The following is a 20,312-nucleotide window of genomic DNA, read 5'->3' as shown; positions in this document are numbered from 1 at the left end:
GCTTTATACACTTGGTCTTATTAGATGCTCTCTGCCAGTGGTACTTGTACCCCTGTTGGGATGGTGTGATGGTGATCTTAAGTGTATTTACAACATCCAGTAAGCTACCAACAATAGGTAGGCTGACTGCACATTATATTTATAACCAGCCTGAGTCAGTTGTAGCACAGTAACATCATGTGATGTGATAAAGAGTGTGTGAAAACTAGTTAGCAAACAAGCTATTGAAATAGCTAAAAGTAATTAGTAAGCAGTTGAAATAGCTAGCTAAAAGTTGGTACTTGTACATATTGACCTAAACCATGAAAAACACTCACAATTCAACTATATAAAAATATTGAAACAATATCAGTTTTTATCCATTTGATTTTGTTAAATAATATCCAGCTCATTATCTAAAACATAATAACATATATTAAAACATATTTGGAATATGATGGGTGTTTTTGATAAAGGAGTATTTGAGCTCATCTGATAGAGCTGTTGGGTTACATTAGGCAAAAAGAGAGTAAGAGAGTTAGGAGCCAGCAATGTGGGTTAAAGATTATTACTGCTGATAGAACTTGTGCATGCAGAGGAACTGAGGTCTGTAAGAACTGTCAGAAGTGTCACCTCAGTGGCTTCTGAATACATTCTTTCTGTTAAACAAGAGGCAGAGTCTTGTGCCATGTTCTAGGTCAGTCATTGTGGGGTGATCGGGTTCAGAGCAGAGGAGTTTCCAGCAAGGAGCCTTTAACAAAGCAGACAGACGACTTAGGGCAACTCTGCCTTGACTCTCAGTGTCCAAGCGGGGCCCGCGGCTAGCAATGGATGTCACTCTGAGAGAGAGAATCCTGAAATTACATTTTTCAATCTGGAATTCCTTTTTGTCTGAAGCGTAAATGCTTTTTAAATCTAGAGAGTCGGCACATGAAACCATAACAACAATTTCCTGTTGTCTTTGAGGGATTCTTTGCCTTTCTTGTTCACTGCCATTTATTACATTATGTTGCTTAAAGGGAGCTGATATCCCCACAAATATGAGACGCGGCAGAGCAGATCCCATTGAATTTGGGCTATTCTTTGGACTGCAGTGTCTGGAAGAAGTCCTAAGAGGCTTTGGCAGTGTGTTGGGTCACACTGAGAAACAAGAGTGATACACTGAGCAAGCAGATGGAAACTAAATGTAGGTTACATGTCAGTATTTTTACATGTGGAAGTATGAATATGTGTAGCCTTTGATTAAGGGATATCGCTGCTCTGTTTCCAGTAAACATCTGTTGATCAAAGCTAAGGTTTGGTTTAACCAGCACCAAGTTGGTTCAGTTTTTGACACTGAAAAATGAATATCTAACCACTCAAACAGCACAGCACACAGTAGTGTGGGAAATGGCGAGAATATTTAGAAATATTTCCAATTTTTTTGTTCAGGTGTGGTTGACACTGTCACAACTGGTCAAAATACATGACCTGAAACAAACTGGAATATACAGAAAAAATATTTTTAGCCATGCTGAAGGCATAGCTCTAGGGATGGCTGTGTCATTCACTTAATTGGTCCACCCCTTGGGTCGAAAACTGAAATATCTTGACATTGCTGTGAAATTTTGTAGACATTCAAGATTCCCAGAGGATGAATCCTACTGATGTTGGTGATCTTTTGCAGAACTCACTTGACACCAAAGCTGAGAGTACTGAAGTGAGTCAAACTGCCTGCCTCGTGTTGTCCGGTGTCGCTCTGTCCTCCATTTTCATCATGTCTCTACTTCCATCACAGTTAGTTTAGTGGTTTGGTCATTTTAATACAAGATATGGTTGTAGAGTTTACAGCCTGTTGCTCTGTTGCTCCTACATTGCTCTGTGTGTGAACTGTGAGGCAGCTAAAAAACACTGACATTCTGTGAGTCAAATCAGGGTCCTCCCAACTGATGCAATAAATGGTCGCCTTTTAGGGGTCAACCCTGTCGATTACTCATTATCTGTTAAAGACACAATAACAATTTGTCTGTAATAAGCATAAGTCGTCCTATGTTCCACCATTTGTCAAACCTCAAGTGTGTGTTACATCCTCCAATACTACAATTTGGTAGTATTCCCAAACACGGTCTGAAGATATGTCACCCAGATTTCTGATGGTTTGACAAATTGTTAATGAGTCATTTTCCTGTTAAGTCATGCCCCTTGTGAAATTTATTTATCAGTATGTTTAAATCTAAATAAGACATCTTTTGAGTTTGGTCCATGATCTACAGACAGTTTGGTAGCAATTGAACCTACGCTTTAGGAGGAGATTTTAAAAGAAGTGTTTTTTTTAATTCTGCATGGGGTAAAATCCATCATGACAGACTTTTGTGTCCATTTTCAAGGCAATCAGACTTACTGTGTGAAGGGTGTGGCCTTTCAAAAGTTGTGTTTTTGGACCTTAATTACAGCACCACCATCTGGCTGCCTCCTCAGAGCTTGAACCCTAATTAAGTTAACTGAATGAGCGCTTAAGCATGAATACAACTACATTCACTACTCTATGGCTGCTGAGGAATAAAAAACCTTTATCCATTTCACAGTTACTCTGACAACATGGGGTGAGATGAGGATTCAGAGAGAATAAAAACAGCAGTAAAACCAGTAATAACCCTGAAACCTGACACAGTGGTCTCCCCTTGCTCACGTAAAAAACAGACAACAAAAACATTCCAGCTGCTCTACCTTTTCCCATCAGTTTCTCGTGACCCAGCTTAAGAATTGAGAAAAACAACTTCCACACTTTTTTATATGTCTTTTGTCACATGCGCAGGCTTGTTCTTCACCTGACTTGTCATTTTTATCCTATCTATGCTGTTATCTAGCACAAAACTGTGATATCATTGGAGACGTATAAGTGCCCCAGGCAGCTGTACCTACCAAAACATGTCACTCATGTCACTTAGTCTTCTCATCCTCTTTATGGTCTAAGCTGTGCTCCATGAGTGCTTTGGCCATTTTTTGTTCTTATCTGTTTTGTCACTTTTGTAACATGGTTTTCACCTCCCCATCTTCATCTTTACTTATTTTCCTTGTTAAGAATAAAAGTTGAAAACAATGAAGAGCTTGCACTGTTTCTATTTCTAAAAGAAAGTGTTTCTAATATATGTCAGCACATAATACCTGCCTGTATGTCTCAAGGAATATAAAAACAACTTAGTATAAGGCCATAGCAATATAGAAGTTATCTGAGTCTGTCTACATTTATCTACAAATACAGTTGGATTTTTCTTTTCTTTGATAAATCCCAAAAGTTGCTGTATGAGGCAAGATTCCTTAATGGTAATATTGCATGTACAGTAGTTATTTGCCTGCATTATTTTTTGTAATTCCTGAGTCTACTGAGGAAGGCACATTCCAGTATGATGTATCTCTGTGCTATCTGTGTTCATTGTTAATTTTAGGCCCAGGTTCTCCCAGATCTCTCCCTTCCTATCCACTGTGATTTCCTGTTGTTGTTACTCATTAGCCAACTGGCATCTCCAAAGCTGCTTTCTTCAAAGTTACAATGAAAACTGGATGCAGATATAAACAATGTGGACTATGATTAAGATCTAAGAAAGGAAACACTTGATGCGTAACACATCTGGTGACCTGAGTAAATGGACTGCATGGTGTGTGTATGTGTGTGAACGTGTGCACGGAGTACTAGTGCTCTATTATTGCATTAGTGGGCTTTGGTTTGCAGCCAGTGCCTGTAGCATGATTAAACACTGTCTTATAATAGACAGTTTTGTTTGATGTCTTCAGCAGTTTTCTCTTGTGAATGTGACATAATAATCATTCTGACTTACTAGTGTGTTATGTCAGATTTTCTCATTCATTCACTCTCTCTTGTTTTCTCTCTATGCCTTATACAGCGATGGGTGGGCTCCCTCTCCATGGGCATGATCTTCTTCTGTTCTCCCATTGTCAGCGTCTTCACTGACATCCTCGGCTGCAGGATTACTGCAGTGGGTGGTGCTGCTGTCGGCCTGGTCGGCCTCCTGGCCAGCTCCTTTGTCACGTAAGGAAGTCAATTCAAAATTAGATCATGATCAGAAACGCTTCTTGTTTGGATGTTTGTTATGTGTTTTCATATAGAATTTACTTGTAACAATTATCTTTTAACTCTTGTTTGAACCCTAGTAACATTTATAAGCGCTTGCTAAAAATAAATAAACATGGCTCATAACTCACTATTACAAACTATAATGTAGAGATTGAAAATTCTATTCTTGACCTTGGAAACAGTCTCACCACAAGGTCTATACAGTGGCTATTCTGGAGTTTCAACTGTATTAGATGATCTCCTTAGCAGGGGGCAGAGGGCAGACTGGACACTACAGTGACTCATTATCACCTCTTGAGATACAAAGTGCTACTAGTGGAACGAGACAGGACTAGCTGGTTAGAATAATAACTTCAGTAGAAATCTCTGCAACACAGTGCATGGATGGAAACTGTGAGCAGTTACAATTCCATGACAACTAAGGAAACTTCAACTGTAGAAGAAGCCCATGTAATATAACTGAAAGCTCCTAAATGGACTTGTGATGATATAATGATTGAAAGCACAGTATAACATAACTGTAACAATTTATAATTATAAATTATGACACACATAAACAAGTCCTTGTAGTGTGTTATAAAGGATTTATTAAGTGTTTGAACACCTGTTCAAATCATTCACAGGCAGCTTTAAAACCTATGAAGACAATCTAATGTACAACACTGTACAACAATGCTACTATCTAGCATTCATTAACTGCTTATATACTAACTGTAGATGTTTCACAGGAGAACTTGTATAGGTGGAGTTATAAATGTGATTAGTATATTTATAAACACAAAAAATGTCCATGTATCTGCTTACAAATACATTATAGAGGCATTTATTATTTCTATATTTGGTAGACACTTATGCATGTAATTGTTAAAGTTAAAAAAGTTAATCTCCCAAAACACACTATGCTCCTTTTAGCTTTCATCATTCCTCTGAGGGTAGGAGGTTCTGTATTTAGCACTGAGTTGTTAATAATTTCCTGGAATCCCATACTTGTATACACATGAGGAAACACTCACACCAACACACATAAATATCTGATCCAAAGCAAGCGCACCACCCTCACTTTGTCACTGTTATTTGTCAAGTGCAATAAGTAATAAAATAGCTTAATTACTGCTTATCAAATAACTGTAAAGCAGTATTTCACAACATGGTGCAGGCTGACAACTGAGCCTTGCAGCATACAGTAAAAGGTGCAAACTTTCTTAGTTATGTGATTTCTCTATTGGAAAGTTGTTTTATAAATCTGACACTCAGATTAATTTACCTCAGACAGGACTTTGTAACCACTGGAGCACAATCCTTACTTATCTAGACCTGCACTACCTAGACAAAAATCATTTTACCCTGACTTGCTGAATGTTTGATGTAATTTCATAAGGCTGAAATAAAGTCCAAAAGTCAACCACTTGTCAAGACACTGTATTAAAGATCCCATATTTTACATTTTTCCAGTGTTTTATTTGAAGTTTTGATATCATAAGAAGATATTTTTGTGGATCTTAAGTACCAAAAGCCATCTCATTATGGTTGTGCATCTCCTCTCTCACACACCTTGGGAGCTTAAACGAGAACAGGGTGTTTTGTGCCAGTCTCTGAGCCTCTCTCCTGGCTGACTGTTTTCTGAGTAATGTATGGCCAGCCCAACCACAGATAATGAATTGCCACCTACTGTCACCTGGTAAAACTCTCAGGTAAATGCAAACGGCTACCGCTGAGGAAAATGACAAAGACACAAATCGCTGGTTCTGGTATCTGTGTAATGATGTATAGGCCTCCTGATACCTAACAGAATGACTTTTTGGTGTTGTGTTATTAATAAAGTTAGAACTGTAAAAAAAAAAAAAAAAAAGGTGGACGGTGGGTGTGGATGGGCCTTGCTGAGGGCATAGCTCAGGGTTGCGGCATCACAACTTTATGGAAGTCCTGACCGCTTGTATAGAGGCACAGCTTCTGAATACATGCTGTCTGTATTTCTCAATGGAGTGAGAGTTTTGATACTTTCACAGTAATTACATAGCACCTGTACCTGCCTTATAATCCAAAAATAATAAGCAGGAAATGGACTGGTCTGACCTGTGTTTTTCAAACTTAATTTACTCAGGTGTAATTGAGTTTAAACACTCTTTTGAAGTAAATTACATATGTATAATGTGCAGACATGCCTATTGATTAGATTTACATCATGAGTATGGATTGGAGTAGGAACATCAAATCTCAGTGCTGTTGTGAAATGCTTATATTTTTATTTGAAACCATCTGTCTGACATTTACCTGAAAGATATGATTTGAACCAGGAGAAAGTGGAATCATCAAAACCAATTAAAAGCAGCTCAGTTAACGAAATATTACCATCTACTAACAAAATCAAACAGTTAGACACATTCACCAAAAAGATCATGACAGGACAACCTTTACTACTTGCTACTAAGCAGTTATTCTCCCTCTGTCTTTGAGCCACATTTTTAAAATATTAAATTAAAATAACAGTCAACAGATATATTATCCATGCAGCCTTTGAATACACAGATAATGAAACAATGTGAGGAACAACCACGATAAAAATACATTTCTTGTTGCTTTATCTTGTTGTTGCAGTCATTTGGATAATGGATCAAAAACACTTCATACTGAGACATATAGAAACATTATTTTTTTTAGCTTTTCATACAGCCAGTGCCATAAGAACTTGGTTAGGGAAGTAATCCAAATCCCTAGCTGGCCCTTTGCTGGGATTCCTGAATGAATTTTTGTCTTGGAAGAACTTGTCAGCAGTGAGGCTGTATAGTATCTTGTTATTTTGTTCCTTCACAGGTCCCTGGGTCCCATGTACTTCACCTATGGCATTGTGTTTGCTTGTGGCTGCTCTTTCGCCTACCAGCCCAGCCTCGTCATTCTGGGTCACTACTTCAAGCGGCGCCTGGGCCTGGTGAATGGCATTGTGACGGCTGGCAGCAGCATCTTCACTATTACTTTACCATTTGTGCTGTCGGGCCTGCTGGAAAAAGTTGGCCTCCAGAACACCATGCGTGTCCTCTGCATCCTCATGTTTGTGCTGATGCTGGCTGGCTTCACCTACAAGCCCCTCCTGCCCGTCAAATCCACTAACACCCAAACAGGCAGAAAGTTCCCACCCATGAGCCAGGTCTTCAACATCAACATCTGGAAGTCTTTGGGATATCGCATTTGGGCTTTCGGTATCCCTGCAGCTCTCTATGGCTACTTTGTGCCTTATGTCCACCTGGTAAGCTCGTGTTTTCTTCTACTTCTTTCATGCAACCTGAATCAAATTCATTTTCATTGGTCTACACACACACACACACACACACACACACACACACACACACACACACACAGGTTTACGTGTTGTTTGTGTTACTGGGTATCATCACCCCACTCTCTGAGCCAAAGGTCAGTCTGATAACAAATGACAGCACATAAGATTCCGTGGTGGGATTTCCCAGTATCCTAATCCCATGGTTTGGATGTGTTCATTGGCAGGAGGAGGGTGGGATAAGGGTGAGGAAGCTTCAGCTACACAGATAGAAAATCACATAGTAGTACAGAGTGTTACCAGCAGGGTGAGGATTTTATGTATATGGATATATATATATGTATATGGTTGTCTCTGCTCATTAGGACAGTCTAAGTAAAGGAACTCTAAGAACTCTCAAATCTTACATGAAATGAACAATGCATTTGTTCTTATTTTAAGTAGTATATTGTTTTCGGTCTCTCATTTAGACGGTTATGCCAACATTTTGCAGAAATTGGCCTTCACCTTGAAGATTAAAATACACTACTCTAACTAGTGATATTTTTGAGACCCTCTTAAACACTATTCTCTTCACAATGTCATGTGATGTTAAATCTGCTGGTCACTCGCTGTTTTTTTTTTAAAACTTGTTATGTTGCTGCCATTTTAAGACGTCTAATTTACAGACAGTAAATTGAGTACACATTGAATACATATTGTTATTGTTATGCTTGGTGTTTCTGACACATAACTGCTGAACAAGCCCCTGATTCTGCTGTGAACAGCTTGGAAAAAATTAGTAGTATAAGTATAAGGTATATAATAGTATATATATATATATATATATATATATATATATATATATATATATATATATATTTTTTTTTTTTTTTTTTTTTTTTTTTTAACAAAAAAACAAAAGACCAAGGTCCATTTATGTCACATTAATTTATGTAAAACATAAATTTATGTAAAACCCACTGCATACCTAGAGCAAGTAATTTGAGTGAACTGACCTTTTAAATGTGTACATTTAAGTGCACTCACAACCCTGGATCCAAAAGCAGAGACTCATGTCATGGTTAGTTATGTTTCTATGATCAGTCTAAATGTTTATGACCAGTTCTTGAACCCTTAACATGACTGCATCCCACAGACTGTATATCACAGCAGCTTCTTAATTCTCTCACAGCAGCATGTGTCCACATGAGATACTGAGACACTAGCTGTGTGGTCCTGGAGAATGTAGCCAAATATGACAGGAGGATTCAATCTGTAGCTCTCATTGCAGTCAAGACACAGTTCTGTAAACAGGTGTCACTTTCCCGAGCTAGGCTCTATTTCCGTTAAAAGTGAAACTGTGACTTTGGAGAAAACATTTTCTTGGGAGGGCTGCAGAAGAGAGTCTGGATGTGTTGGACGGGCTCAGGAGGTGACTGTTTATTTGGACATGGTGCCTGTGTTATTGGAGGGAGATCAGCCTGTCCCAGGGATCCCAGCCTGTTTTCTCAACAGTTTTTTCCTCAGTCTGCTACTTAGACTGGGACACCACAGGGGCCCGACTGCAGCCTCAGCACTACCCCTGGCCTTTAAACCCCCAGCAGCTGTTCTTCCCTAGACACAGAACCCCCCTCCCCTCCTGCTCTTAGGGCCAAGCCCCCGCCTTGTGACACTGCAGTGGAAGAGACAGATAGAAAAAACATGGGTCAAACAGCACATTGTTCAGCCTCTCAGGAAGGTCCTATCAGGCCCTCCTGAGTTTTCCTCAAACAAAATGCTGAGTGTAACCTTTTAGAGACACACAGCCTCAGCTCTTTTTTCTCTTTCCACATCAAGCTGTACATATCTGAAGACTGTAAAAGAGTAAAGTCCAATTTGAGACACAGAAACACTTCTCTGGTTATTGCTGATTCGAGATAAGACATTGACTTTTGGGTATGGCCATGTTTGCTCAGTCAGTATGTTGATAAAAGGTGTGGTATTGCCAAGGGCAGAGTAGTAAGAAACTCTCTCTGTTGTGCACACAAGAAAATTTGATCTCATCAGCCAGACAGATAATACTTGTCCTTCTTTGCTGAATCAATATGTCTGAATCGTAAGAGATTCACATTAGTAACATACAGAATGGTACTTTACAAAGGTGTTTTTGGGTTAGGCTTGTTTCAGTATATTTAATGAGGCGCACCTCCAGGGCTGTGGTGTGTGGACTAGAAGATGTTTAATGACTATTAAACAGCCTGGAAGGGAGAGGTGAGAGAATGCGGGTCGGTGCACAGTGAGGTTCTGAAAGGGAAAATTCACCCGAACACACACTATCAAAGCAGATTTTAAGAGTGTACTGGTGATGTGCCATTTTGTAATGTAGTTTTCTGTGGTTAACTGGATGGAACATGTCATATTAATTCCAGCAAGTAACTCTTTTAACATCAGACATTTTCACTCATCATAGCAGAGAAGCACAGGTGTTACTAATAAAAGTAACGATGGATCTTTTACATTAATGTGTTGCTGTAAGCCATGCCAATTAGTACAAAACCAGGGCCATGGAAATGTAGCATGTTAATGACATACAGACGCCAGTGTTATTAATTACACCTGTTTTTTTAATGTTAATGAGTTTAAAGGCTCAGTCTGGTGATATATCTATATTTTTATGCCTCTGCACCAGCTGTGGCCAGAGACAGAGTTGGGAAATCATAAAGTATTAAGAGAACACTGATGCCTTGTTGTTTTGATCATTCCATGGAATTTAATGATGATAAGGTGCAGCCTTATTTTTTAACAACAAAAAGTTTTTAGCAATCAAAATTAGGTTCTATGTGACCGTCCTTGACAGTGAGGCATCTTTCCAAAATTCCCACAAACCTTAGACTTATCATTTGCAGCCTCAGTAGATCATCATACATTGCAGCCAACAAGGTATGTTGCTAATTTGAGTAAAAATTTCAGTCTCTCTCTTTTTTCACTTTAACACCTCTCTTAGTCTTGTTATGGAAACACTGTTGCTACTCACCTATCCACCTAATCAGAAAATCAATCAGTGATGCATTATAAATCATGCATCAGTGCAGAAAAGGTAGAGCTAAAATGTACCTAGAGGTTGAACTACTCTGCCTGCACTGAATGCATTGTTGTGTTTGTGTCTGTATGTGTGTATGTTTTTTTTGCAGGGTTGTAATGTTCTATGCCACAAAGCCACCTGTCAGGCTCTGGTTGTGTCACATGAAAATGAGTGTGTGTTCCTGAAAATGTGATCAAAGACATGCAGGGCTCTCAAAAAGCAAACATCCTGCCACAATCTGTGGAGCTTGTAAAAGCATCTGTGATAAGCAACAGTGCTCCATCCACCAGTTTAAGTAGGATTATCTTCTCCAAAGGCTTTTAAATAAACTTTTTTGCTCGGGATTGGTGCAGAAAATGTTTGTTTGTGTTTTGTAAAATAGGGCTGACTGACAGGGTGCAGTAGCGTTTGGAGACTGGAGACAGACTGACAGTTGGTAGGGACTGATCAGCTTGTTTTTAAGTGCCAAAACTCCATTATGAATAGCAGTATGATACAGGCTGGAACAGGGGTAATGCAAGAACTGCTGAATCTATATGACCGGACGAGGGACAAAGTTGCATGTTGTTTTTCTTTTTTTTATTTGTTATGACTAAACACGTGACACAACACCATCCTGCAACCTTGCAGGAACCCTCAAATACATAACAGACATAACTGATGCAGTGTGTGAATGAGTCAGAGAGTTCAATAGGGAATGTCTTCTTGTGTCTGCCTGGAAAATCCAGTAGCCTTTACCCAGCTGGTCACTAGTAAACCAGATGGATCCTATCAAAGGATAGAAGGTGTGTGGTGTTTTTGTTTCTGTGTGTTTTCCTTGCTTGGTCTTTACCCAGCTGTCATGGTTACATAATCCACTTAACCTGATCATCCATCATCCATGAAGAACCATCCACCTCCTTCTCAAAAGAAAAAAATAAGAAAGCAATACATTACACATGTGCCCATGTTTTAGAGTGTCGGTGTGAAGAAATAGTGAGTAATCTCTCAGTGTGCGGGTGAAACAGTGGTGTGGTGGTTAGTGCTGTCACCTCACAGCAGGAAGTTCTAGGTTTGAACCTTCCTGTCGGCCCAGCCCAGCCCCCCCTGTGCGGAGCCTGCATGTTCTCTTTGTGCCTGTATGGGTTTCCCCTGGGCACTCTGGTTTCTTCCCATGGTCCGAAAAGGTAGAGGCAAGTTAGGTTAATTGGTGACTCTAAATTGCCCGTAGGTGTGAATGTGAATGTAAATGTTTGTCTCTATGATCTTTTTCTCAGGGATCAGAAGTATAGCTGATGGAAGGATCTCAGAGTGCTGAGCCAAAAAATGTAAACTGTCATATTTTGTCATTTTCTGGTGAAGTAAACACATTAAAAACAATACTCTTTATTCATTAATTATCCCCAGTGACTGGACATATGTCTGAATACCACTGATTATCAACCTCTTACACTTACACTTACTTTAACATTTGAACCTCTCAAACAGAAATCCAGTTGGGAGTATGCAAGTTGCATCTGGCACCTCTCAGAAAATCACCTCCCCTGCAGGTCTCCACACAGCAGGCCCCTCTTTTCCTCAACTGTGGGCCTCACAAATTTGTGCTTTGGGAGGAAGGACAGAGATTCAGCAAACAGTCTGGAAAATGAACATCAGGACTGCTTTTCTCATGGTCTTGAGTGGAAACTAACATTCACTGGCAGCAAGAAGAGAAGATAAATGGGGAACGTTGAAATATGGCCAGGTTTGATAAAGATGATGAGTAGTAGGGTGTTGTATGGTAGCAACAACAAACTAATGCATGGAAATGTCTGATACAGCACAGAGCAGAGGGGAGGCACCGATCTGTTTGGGAGTTTCTTGGAAATGTTACGTTGGCCTGCCAAACACCTCAAAACCTCACGATTCCACCCAGATTTCTGCAAAAAGTATGCAGACTGCTGATATCAGTGCATGGGCTTTTCACTATGAATGTCCCCCCCTTTTTTTTTTTACCTTTTACCCTTTCATTTTCCTTACTTTAAATTGGCTAAATTATCAAATGACTGCTTAGATCTAAGCATTCATGTCTGTCTAAAATCCTAGAAATACTGGTCAACATCCAGCTGTAGTATATGCCTTTCTGGAGGAACAAAATGTCTTTCAGCCCTAGCAGTCAGAATTTAGACTTGGACATGGTACAATAACTGTTACCACTACTGTTGTGAGTTACTTTAGTAACTCATCTGTTTGATAAAAAGCAGCATTGTGTTGCACTTGTAGATTTACCCAGTAACATTTTGACAAGTTAGTTGCTTTTTATTGGTTTTGATGGTTCCTTATTGCAGCTGGGTCAAATCAGGTTGGTGTGATTTGAGTCTACACTGTTATTGCAGGTGGGATCCAGTCAGGTCTGCAGATGGTTGACAGAGGTGTCCCACAAGGCTCAATTTAAGGCCTTCTGCTGTTTACTCCAGACATAATGTCCATTTTCCCCCATCGTTTATGCTATTGGCTCAACCCCTCTCTAGGTTACAGTCTACTAACTTCCAGACTTTTATTCATTTAAAACTTGTTCTGAGATTTAAAAAACAAAAAACAAATGTTTGCATTTCACAAGGGCATGGATCTGATGTTCCTACTCTGATCCAAGCTCTCAACAGAAACCTGATGGATAAAGTACAGCATTGTAAATATTTGATTAGACTGCAGATTATCCAGAAACTGCTATGTTTAGGAAAAGAAATTAAACTAAACATTGATGTTGCACTATTAGCATACTTATACAGGAAGAGAGAGTTTCTCCTTTAAAAACAGATAAAACATTATTCAATCCATTACTGTGTACCACAGTACCATTTGATTTATTACTAAGACAGCTATTACACTCACCACTGTGAGTTCTATGAAAAAGTCAGATTGTCTTCTCTGACATCTGGACAGTATCAGTGAATCTTTTTATAATCCAAGTTACAGACAGGTTTGAACCCAGAGCAACAGTGCTAATCACAACCACCAAGATAACAGTATGGGAAAGACTGTCCTCAACTGAGTTCAACATAACAAACACTGCTGTAGCAATAATGCACAGAAATGATAAAATAAGCTTAAAGGAGCTTTGCTCTCAGCTCACAGAAATCGGATATTAACTTTGATATCAAGATCACTATTAATACACTGACCAATGTTAAGACAATGGTAAGATCAGAATGTTAAGACCGGCCTATTGTGAGTTGCGGCAGCTGCAGACTTGACTGGAATCCAGGCGGCTGAGGTTGTGGTGGTAACCATGGAAACGCAGGATCCAGGTGGATTCTCCTGGAGGCCGTGTGTCCAGTTATCACGGTGACAGGTTCTGTCCGTGTCTCAGCGGTTCAGCTTTAGTTGAGTTTACTCGCAGACTTTATGTCTCTGCAGGCAGTTGTGATCCTGCCTGCCTCTCTCACGGGTTGAGGAAAAATAAACCCTCACATACAAGACGAGAGTTGAATGTTTAATGTAGAGACAATGTTTGTTTTGTAGAATAAAGAGTGTTCATTCCTAACCCGAGTCAATTAGAGTTTCTTCTGCTGAGCTGGCCATTTGACCTTTGACCCTGGTTTGGGAGGAAAAGTTCTTTATCTGCTTCTTGTCACAGGATGCTGGAGAGGCTGAATAGCAGGTGGGTGTTGAGCTCATAATTCCCAGTGACCATACTTTTACCTCAGTGCAGGTTCCTGGTAAATCTTCATGTCAATCTTCACCTCTCCCCCGACCATGAACTCTGTGATAGTCTGATCATAGGTGCTAGGCTGACGTCAGGCTGATGCCAGATGTTGCTACATTGCACCACAGCACAGGCTAGTCTCAAAAAAAAAAAAAAGTTCCCAGCACTATAGACCATCTAAGGGACTTTTAAGTTCTACCTTTATTCTCTACTACCTTGTAAGTCTTTTTTTTCCAGGTGGTGCATTGGATTTGAGCCGTTAGATAGCTGTGTTAATCTGTTTGCTTTACTGTCCACAGATGAAGCATGTTGAGGAGCGTTTTGGACCAGAAGCCAATAAAGAGGTTCTGCTCATGTGCATTGGCATCACATCCGGCGTAGGCCGTCTCATCTTTGGTAGGGTGGCAGACTATGTTAATGGAGTCAACAAAGTCTACCTGCAGGTGAGTTCCTGGCTTTAACAGTCATAAGAAACATAATCAAAAGTAATATAGCTGTCTCCCCCATACTATCCAGTTTATACAGTGTCCCACAGTTCAACCAGTATTGGTTTGCTGTGTTGCTAATTATTGCCAATTTATGCATATATTTAAAATCTTCAGAACTGACCTGTAAAAGCTCTGAAGCAGCATAGATGATCATGTGATGATCACATGATACTAAAATTCTTCACTTCAGTTCAAACTACCTTTATTTTTAAAGGAAACTGTACCCTGATATGGAAATATATATTTTCAAATTACTATGTAAACATTGTTAAACCATCAAATGAACTAAGAAAAGTTCTTACAGTTACAGTTAGCATGTAAACACACCCTTCTTTCATCTCCTCCCAGGTGACTTCCTTCTTTGTCATTGGCCTCATGTCCATGATGATCCCTCTGTGCAACATCTTTGGCGGGCTGATTGCAGTGTGCCTGCTGATGGGATTGTTTGATGGCTGCTTCATCTGCATCATGGCCCCTATCGCCTTCGAGCTGGTTGGGGCCAATGACGTGTCCCAAGCCATTGGCTTCCTGCTGGGCCTGATGTCTGTGCCCATGACTGTGGGCCCCCCCATAGCAGGTATATCTACCTATCTATCTATCTATCTGAGAGAGAACAGAGAGAACAGTATGTTTCCAGGTGCATATTCACATCACAGTCTTTGAAAAGCAGATGTTTGTGTTGCCAGGTATTTCAACAGAAAAGGGGAGTAGGGAAACCAGCTGTCATTGTTATTCTTCAAATTAATATATTATCAGTTTACCTATCTTATGATAAAGAAAACATGTATTTGTATTAAAGTGAGTCTTTCCATAACCGTGACCAATCTGTTTAATAACTGATGATTTAAAGTCATATTGCTGTTGTAGGTGAAACTGTTTTTTAAACATTTCCAAGTCATTTGTTTTTAATTTCTGAAGCAAACATTTTATTTGGTAAGATTTACTGTTGTGTTCTTAGATGAAGTCTATAATTCCCTGCTATTTGTTTTGGAAGGTCAGAATGTATAATTCTTAAAATGGGGCTGGTGTGACAACTTTAGTGGCCTTGTGACCTCTGCCCTCTCAGACACAAGCATTCCTGCAGCATTCTAGTGAGGTTCTTAGTCACTATCCAGAGATAAAGACGAGAGGTGTTTTCACACACATATTCATGGGTGTTTTGCACCACCTAGTGTTTATTCTTTACTTTTGTTGAACTAATCCCCATTTTATTTATTGGTATAAAGTGCACATACACACCACACAGTACCAGATAAGGTACACAAAGACAAGACAAAGACAGCAGCAATTAAGAACAGAAGCAAGAAAACAAACAGACGAAAATATTTTTCAACTGAGATCTATGTATGTAGGGGTGTGTGTGTGTGTGTGTGTTTTATTTCATGTGAAATGCAACTTTGGACAACACTGGAATGTGATTGACTAAAGCTGCATTGTCTGTGTTCATAGATTTCCCACAGTGTAAGTCAGTATCAGTAACATGTAGATCAACTCGTGAGCTTCATGTGCAGAGTACATGAACTCTCTGAAAGACAAGGAATTCATTTTCCTAGGAGTTCATCTCTTAAGGCTTTGTCCCTCCATTACGATCAGGCTATAGATTCTTGCCTAGGGCAGCTTAGTCAGACTGAATGAATGGTTTTGAAAATATGGAACCATCACTACATGTAATGATGTTTGCAGGTGTTTGCCTGTACTGTGAAGCAGGATTTGAGGTTAGTGGGGTAACTTCAAGTTGTCAGGGTTACGACAGTGGTTCAGTTCTTAGTGGGGGTATCAGTTCATAACAGTTGGTTCAGACAAAAGAGCAAAAATAACCTCAGTGAGAAACTCAATAATAATTCCTGTACTTATCTACAGTATATCCTCAGCCTGACTTTATTCATTGGAAATGATTTCTAGTGTTTTGTTTCTGCTCTGTGATGTGATCATATTGTCTACATTTCATTCTTTTGAATATGACTTTTGGATGTTGCTGTAACTGGATGTAACTGCAGCAATCAGTGTTTCTTGTCATGTTGTATTAACTGCTTTATTCATGGTCCTGACGATGTTCCTCTTTCACATGAAGACGCTCATGAATTAATCAGGAATTAGCAAGACCGCAGTTGTTAGGTTTAGTGAAGCCAGATAATGTGAAAAGGTCTCCTGGGTCTTTACATGACCCATGCAAATGCTTTGTATTACAACTCTAAACATAGCAGTTGCAATGAGGACCCTGACCTGTCTGAAAACTACGTCTGCCTTAATGTCTCAGTGTTGACCTTTATCAGTCTTTTTCTGAGCCGTGATGGGATCATGATAACATCCCTATTCTGTGTCCCTGTCTCTGGTTGCAGGCTTCCTGAGGGACAGACTAGGTAACTACGACGTGGCCTTCTACCTGGCAGGCATCCCCCCGATCTTCGGAGGAACCTTGTTATGTTTGATACCCTGGGTGGAGGCCAGGCGCAAGAGGGGCAAGAAGGAGGTCCAGAACAAGGAGCAAGACGTCACCCAGAAGATGATAGAGCACGAGAAGGCTCAGGAAGACGCACAACAGTGCAAAACTGGAGAGTCTGTTCTTTAAGTGCCCCACTGACTGACTGAAAGAGAGACACAAAGGGTCAGACTGAGACTGCTGCTGACCATCAGCATTAAGTGTGTGTGTGCGTATGTGTGTGTGTGTGTGTGTGTGTGAGAGAGAGAGAGAGAGAGAGAGAGAGAGAGTTATAATGCCTTTAATAGGAGAATGTCAGAAAATGCCAAAGTGATAAAACATATCAGATAGAACACAGTATGTGATCATTGAGAACTATGCATTAGATTAAATTAGGCTGAGCTAAGCGTAGAGGAGGAAAACCTGAAGCTTAAATGAAAGTGGAAAGTGGGGTTTTGGAGTTAGGAGGTCATTATTAGTGTTAGTTGTGAAGCTCTGGGGTAGTCCGAGCTGTAAATGTGACACATCATGGCAAGACAAGCAGTACTATCCCCCAGACTGGATCCAGGAAATCTGATCTTTTATACAGTGGACTGTATTCATGGCTGAATTTCCAAATGGTGTGTAGGGGGTGGGGTATAATCTAACCATAACTGTACTGTCACAATTCTACATTTTTGGGAAATGCGCTGTTCGCTTTCTAAATTAAATGAATACCACTCTTTGTCATACTGCAGACAGCAGCTGGTTAGCTTAGCTAGACTGGAAACAGGAGAAGACTGCTACCCTGCCCAGCAAAATCGGACTCACTAATTAACCTGCTGTATCTGTTTTATTTAAAAAGTAAAAAGGAAAGAACCTATTCCTTTAACACTATCACTTAGCCACTACAAATACACCCACTTTCAGAACCAAAATACTCATTCATATTGTGTTTGTGTTTAAATCTGCATTGGCTGATTGAAATAGTAACTTTAAGCAGTGTTTCTTTTAAAACAAACAGCGGTGAGACTTTTACTTTGCAGCATAAATTTACAATGTGATGACTCTACTACTAAATGACGAGGTCCAGGTCATAACCCAAGTGTCACAGTGTTAACAAGAGATCAGCTGCTTGGATGGATGACCTCTTAAAAGGACCAAAAAACAGAAAATCCTGGAGCATATGTAGTTCCTCAACACCTTATAAAAAGCCTATTACACATTTATCATCAGTATTTTATCATTTTAGACTATTTGAAATGGAACTGAGGATTTGAGTTTGACTAATCACTGACTTTGTGACTTTGTAATTAGTCAAGCTAAGTCAACTTAATTATTAATTCTGTGCCCAGTTCATTAACCTTTAATAGAAAGGTGTGTGTTTCATGTTTCCATATTGTATTTATTTTTTAGTTTTTGTGGAGAATGTAATGCTGTAATTGAAGGGCATTTGCCTGAAGCCTTGATTTCATGTTCTTAAGACCAAAATGGGCTGGAATGAAAATGGCTGAAAGTGTTAATCCTGTTTGCTTGTTGTCATACATCTCCCTAAAGCTTACAGGTAGTGTCAGTGAACCATCTGAACATGTCACTCGTCAGTCTGTCACTGTTGACAGCGACAGATTGCTTAGGGAAAACTCAAGAGCCCTTTGAAAAACAGTGTACCATAACAGAATTGCTGTGGGTTAATGATTTTTCCTCTGCAGAACTGTGACACTCTCTACCTCAGATGATGGGAAAAAGTAGAACTGTCCCGAGTCTGGACTACCCTGTTCTTCAGAGGCCGTCCAACAGTGTTCATGTTTGAGCAGTGTGACTACAGAAACACAAATAAACTGCAAAGTCTTAGAAAAGCTTGAAGTAGCTGCCCAAAGCTTTGTTCTTTAATGAAATACCTTATTTTATGCAAGGTGTGAGAAACTTAAGCAGTGTTTACTTTTATAATCCTCTCTAAATATATATTTTTATTATGACTAAATCACATCAGTTGCCTTTCTATTCAAGCCAAATTTTTTAATGTCATGCATGACTGTTGTTAGCTGACTTTGTTTGCTTAGTCTATTTTGAGATTGATTACAACTATAGTGCTATTCACAATGAAAGCCTTTAGTAATTTCTTGTCAGAAATTACTTAGTTTGTACCTCTGAATTTTGATTGTAGACATCATCTGTGCCATCCAAAGAAATACTTGGGAAAAGTCAAAAAGTGCATGATTCTTTTTTATCCAGTAATGATTTTATACAGTCACATTGAGACAAACAGCTTTATAAAACTGCCTTGACATACAAAGAGTTTTCTGTCTTAATAGTGTCCACATAGGCTTTACAGGGAAACAGGACTCTCATGCCATTTTTAGAGGCTTTTTGGATGAGCTTATGTGCACCAATATTGTTTGTTCTTATTATTTTGGCTTTGTCATATCCAATCCAACCACTGGCTTTATTCCAAATATCTGTATATATGTATGCATTTTGTTTGCAAGTACAGATAAAGTTTTCCTTCCTTACTTTACTGCAAAGATTGCATGTTTGCTATTTTCATTCTATTTTGCATAATCTTTGTCTGGTCTGTTTCCTTAATGCTCAGTTTTGATATGTATGATCTATGTTGCATGTGGTTGATTAGTCATGTCTCTCATGAGTTAACTCAAATATTTTCTACTTAAATATTAGTTTCTCTGTATTTGCCATCTGCTGCAGAATGTGTGAACTGCAGTATATGTAATATATGTAAACCTAATCAGATTTCAATGTTTTCAACACAGTAAAAGAAAAAAAAAGATGTTTACATTTTTGATGATGTCCTCCTAATTAATCTGTCCATGTGGCTGGTAAAGTACATCATTACATCGTCTCCTCTGTATATGCACTGTATGTAAAGTACTTCACACACAGACAGTTGAGAGGTTTAGATGTTTAGATTTTCCTGTATGGCAAACAGGCCTTCTCTCTGCAGCCAAACATATAAAGTCACATCAGTGTCATCAGTGTGGTGTCAGCTAAGGTCAGGTGCAGTAAAACTAAACAAGTTGATTGTAAACAGACATTTTAAAACTTGAGAAGAGAAAAATTGAACTTCCTCACCACTGTAAAGTATCATTGATACTTTGTGTGGGTGTGTATTGATGGTCTGTACATTTATTATGTATTGCTATATATAATTCATAAGAATATCATTCCTGTAACAATAATCCCATGTATTATTGTACCGAGGATCGTTCTCCTTAAAAAGCACTTAAGTAAAATTAGGTAGGACTCATACCTGTAATGGAGTATATTTACTCAAGTGGTGAAAAAATAGCACGTAATTGATAATACTACTAGAAGACACTAGTCAACCCACCCCCCACCCCCTTCACATCCTATGGATGAGGTGCTGTTATTCCTTTTCTCC

The 20,312-nt window shown here is 39.3% G+C and overlaps 1 protein-coding gene across 1 annotated transcript; it reads left to right on the top strand.

Moving 5' to 3' along the window:
* Positions 1–3,833: 3,833 nt before the first annotated feature.
* On the top strand, positions 3,834–19,706 carry slc16a10 (solute carrier family 16 member 10). The gene is made up of 5 exons (XM_018699701.2): positions 3,834–4,006; positions 6,863–7,292; positions 14,329–14,472; positions 14,866–15,094; positions 16,857–19,706. The coding sequence occupies exons 1-5, from the start codon at positions 3,882–3,884 to the stop codon at positions 17,084–17,086; spliced, it is 1,158 nt and encodes a 385-aa protein (XP_018555217.2). The 5' UTR covers positions 3,834–3,881; the 3' UTR covers positions 17,087–19,706.
* The last annotated feature ends 606 nt before the right edge of the window (positions 19,707–20,312 follow it).

The sequence above is a fragment of the Lates calcarifer genome, linkage group LG7_1, assembly GCF_001640805.2.
Source record: "Lates calcarifer isolate ASB-BC8 linkage group LG7_1, TLL_Latcal_v3, whole genome shotgun sequence".
In the NCBI taxonomy this organism is placed as follows: Eukaryota; Metazoa; Chordata; class Actinopteri; family Centropomidae; genus Lates; species Lates calcarifer.
Note: the sequence above shows the minus strand (reverse complement) of the source record. Positions and strands in the feature narration are given on the sequence as shown.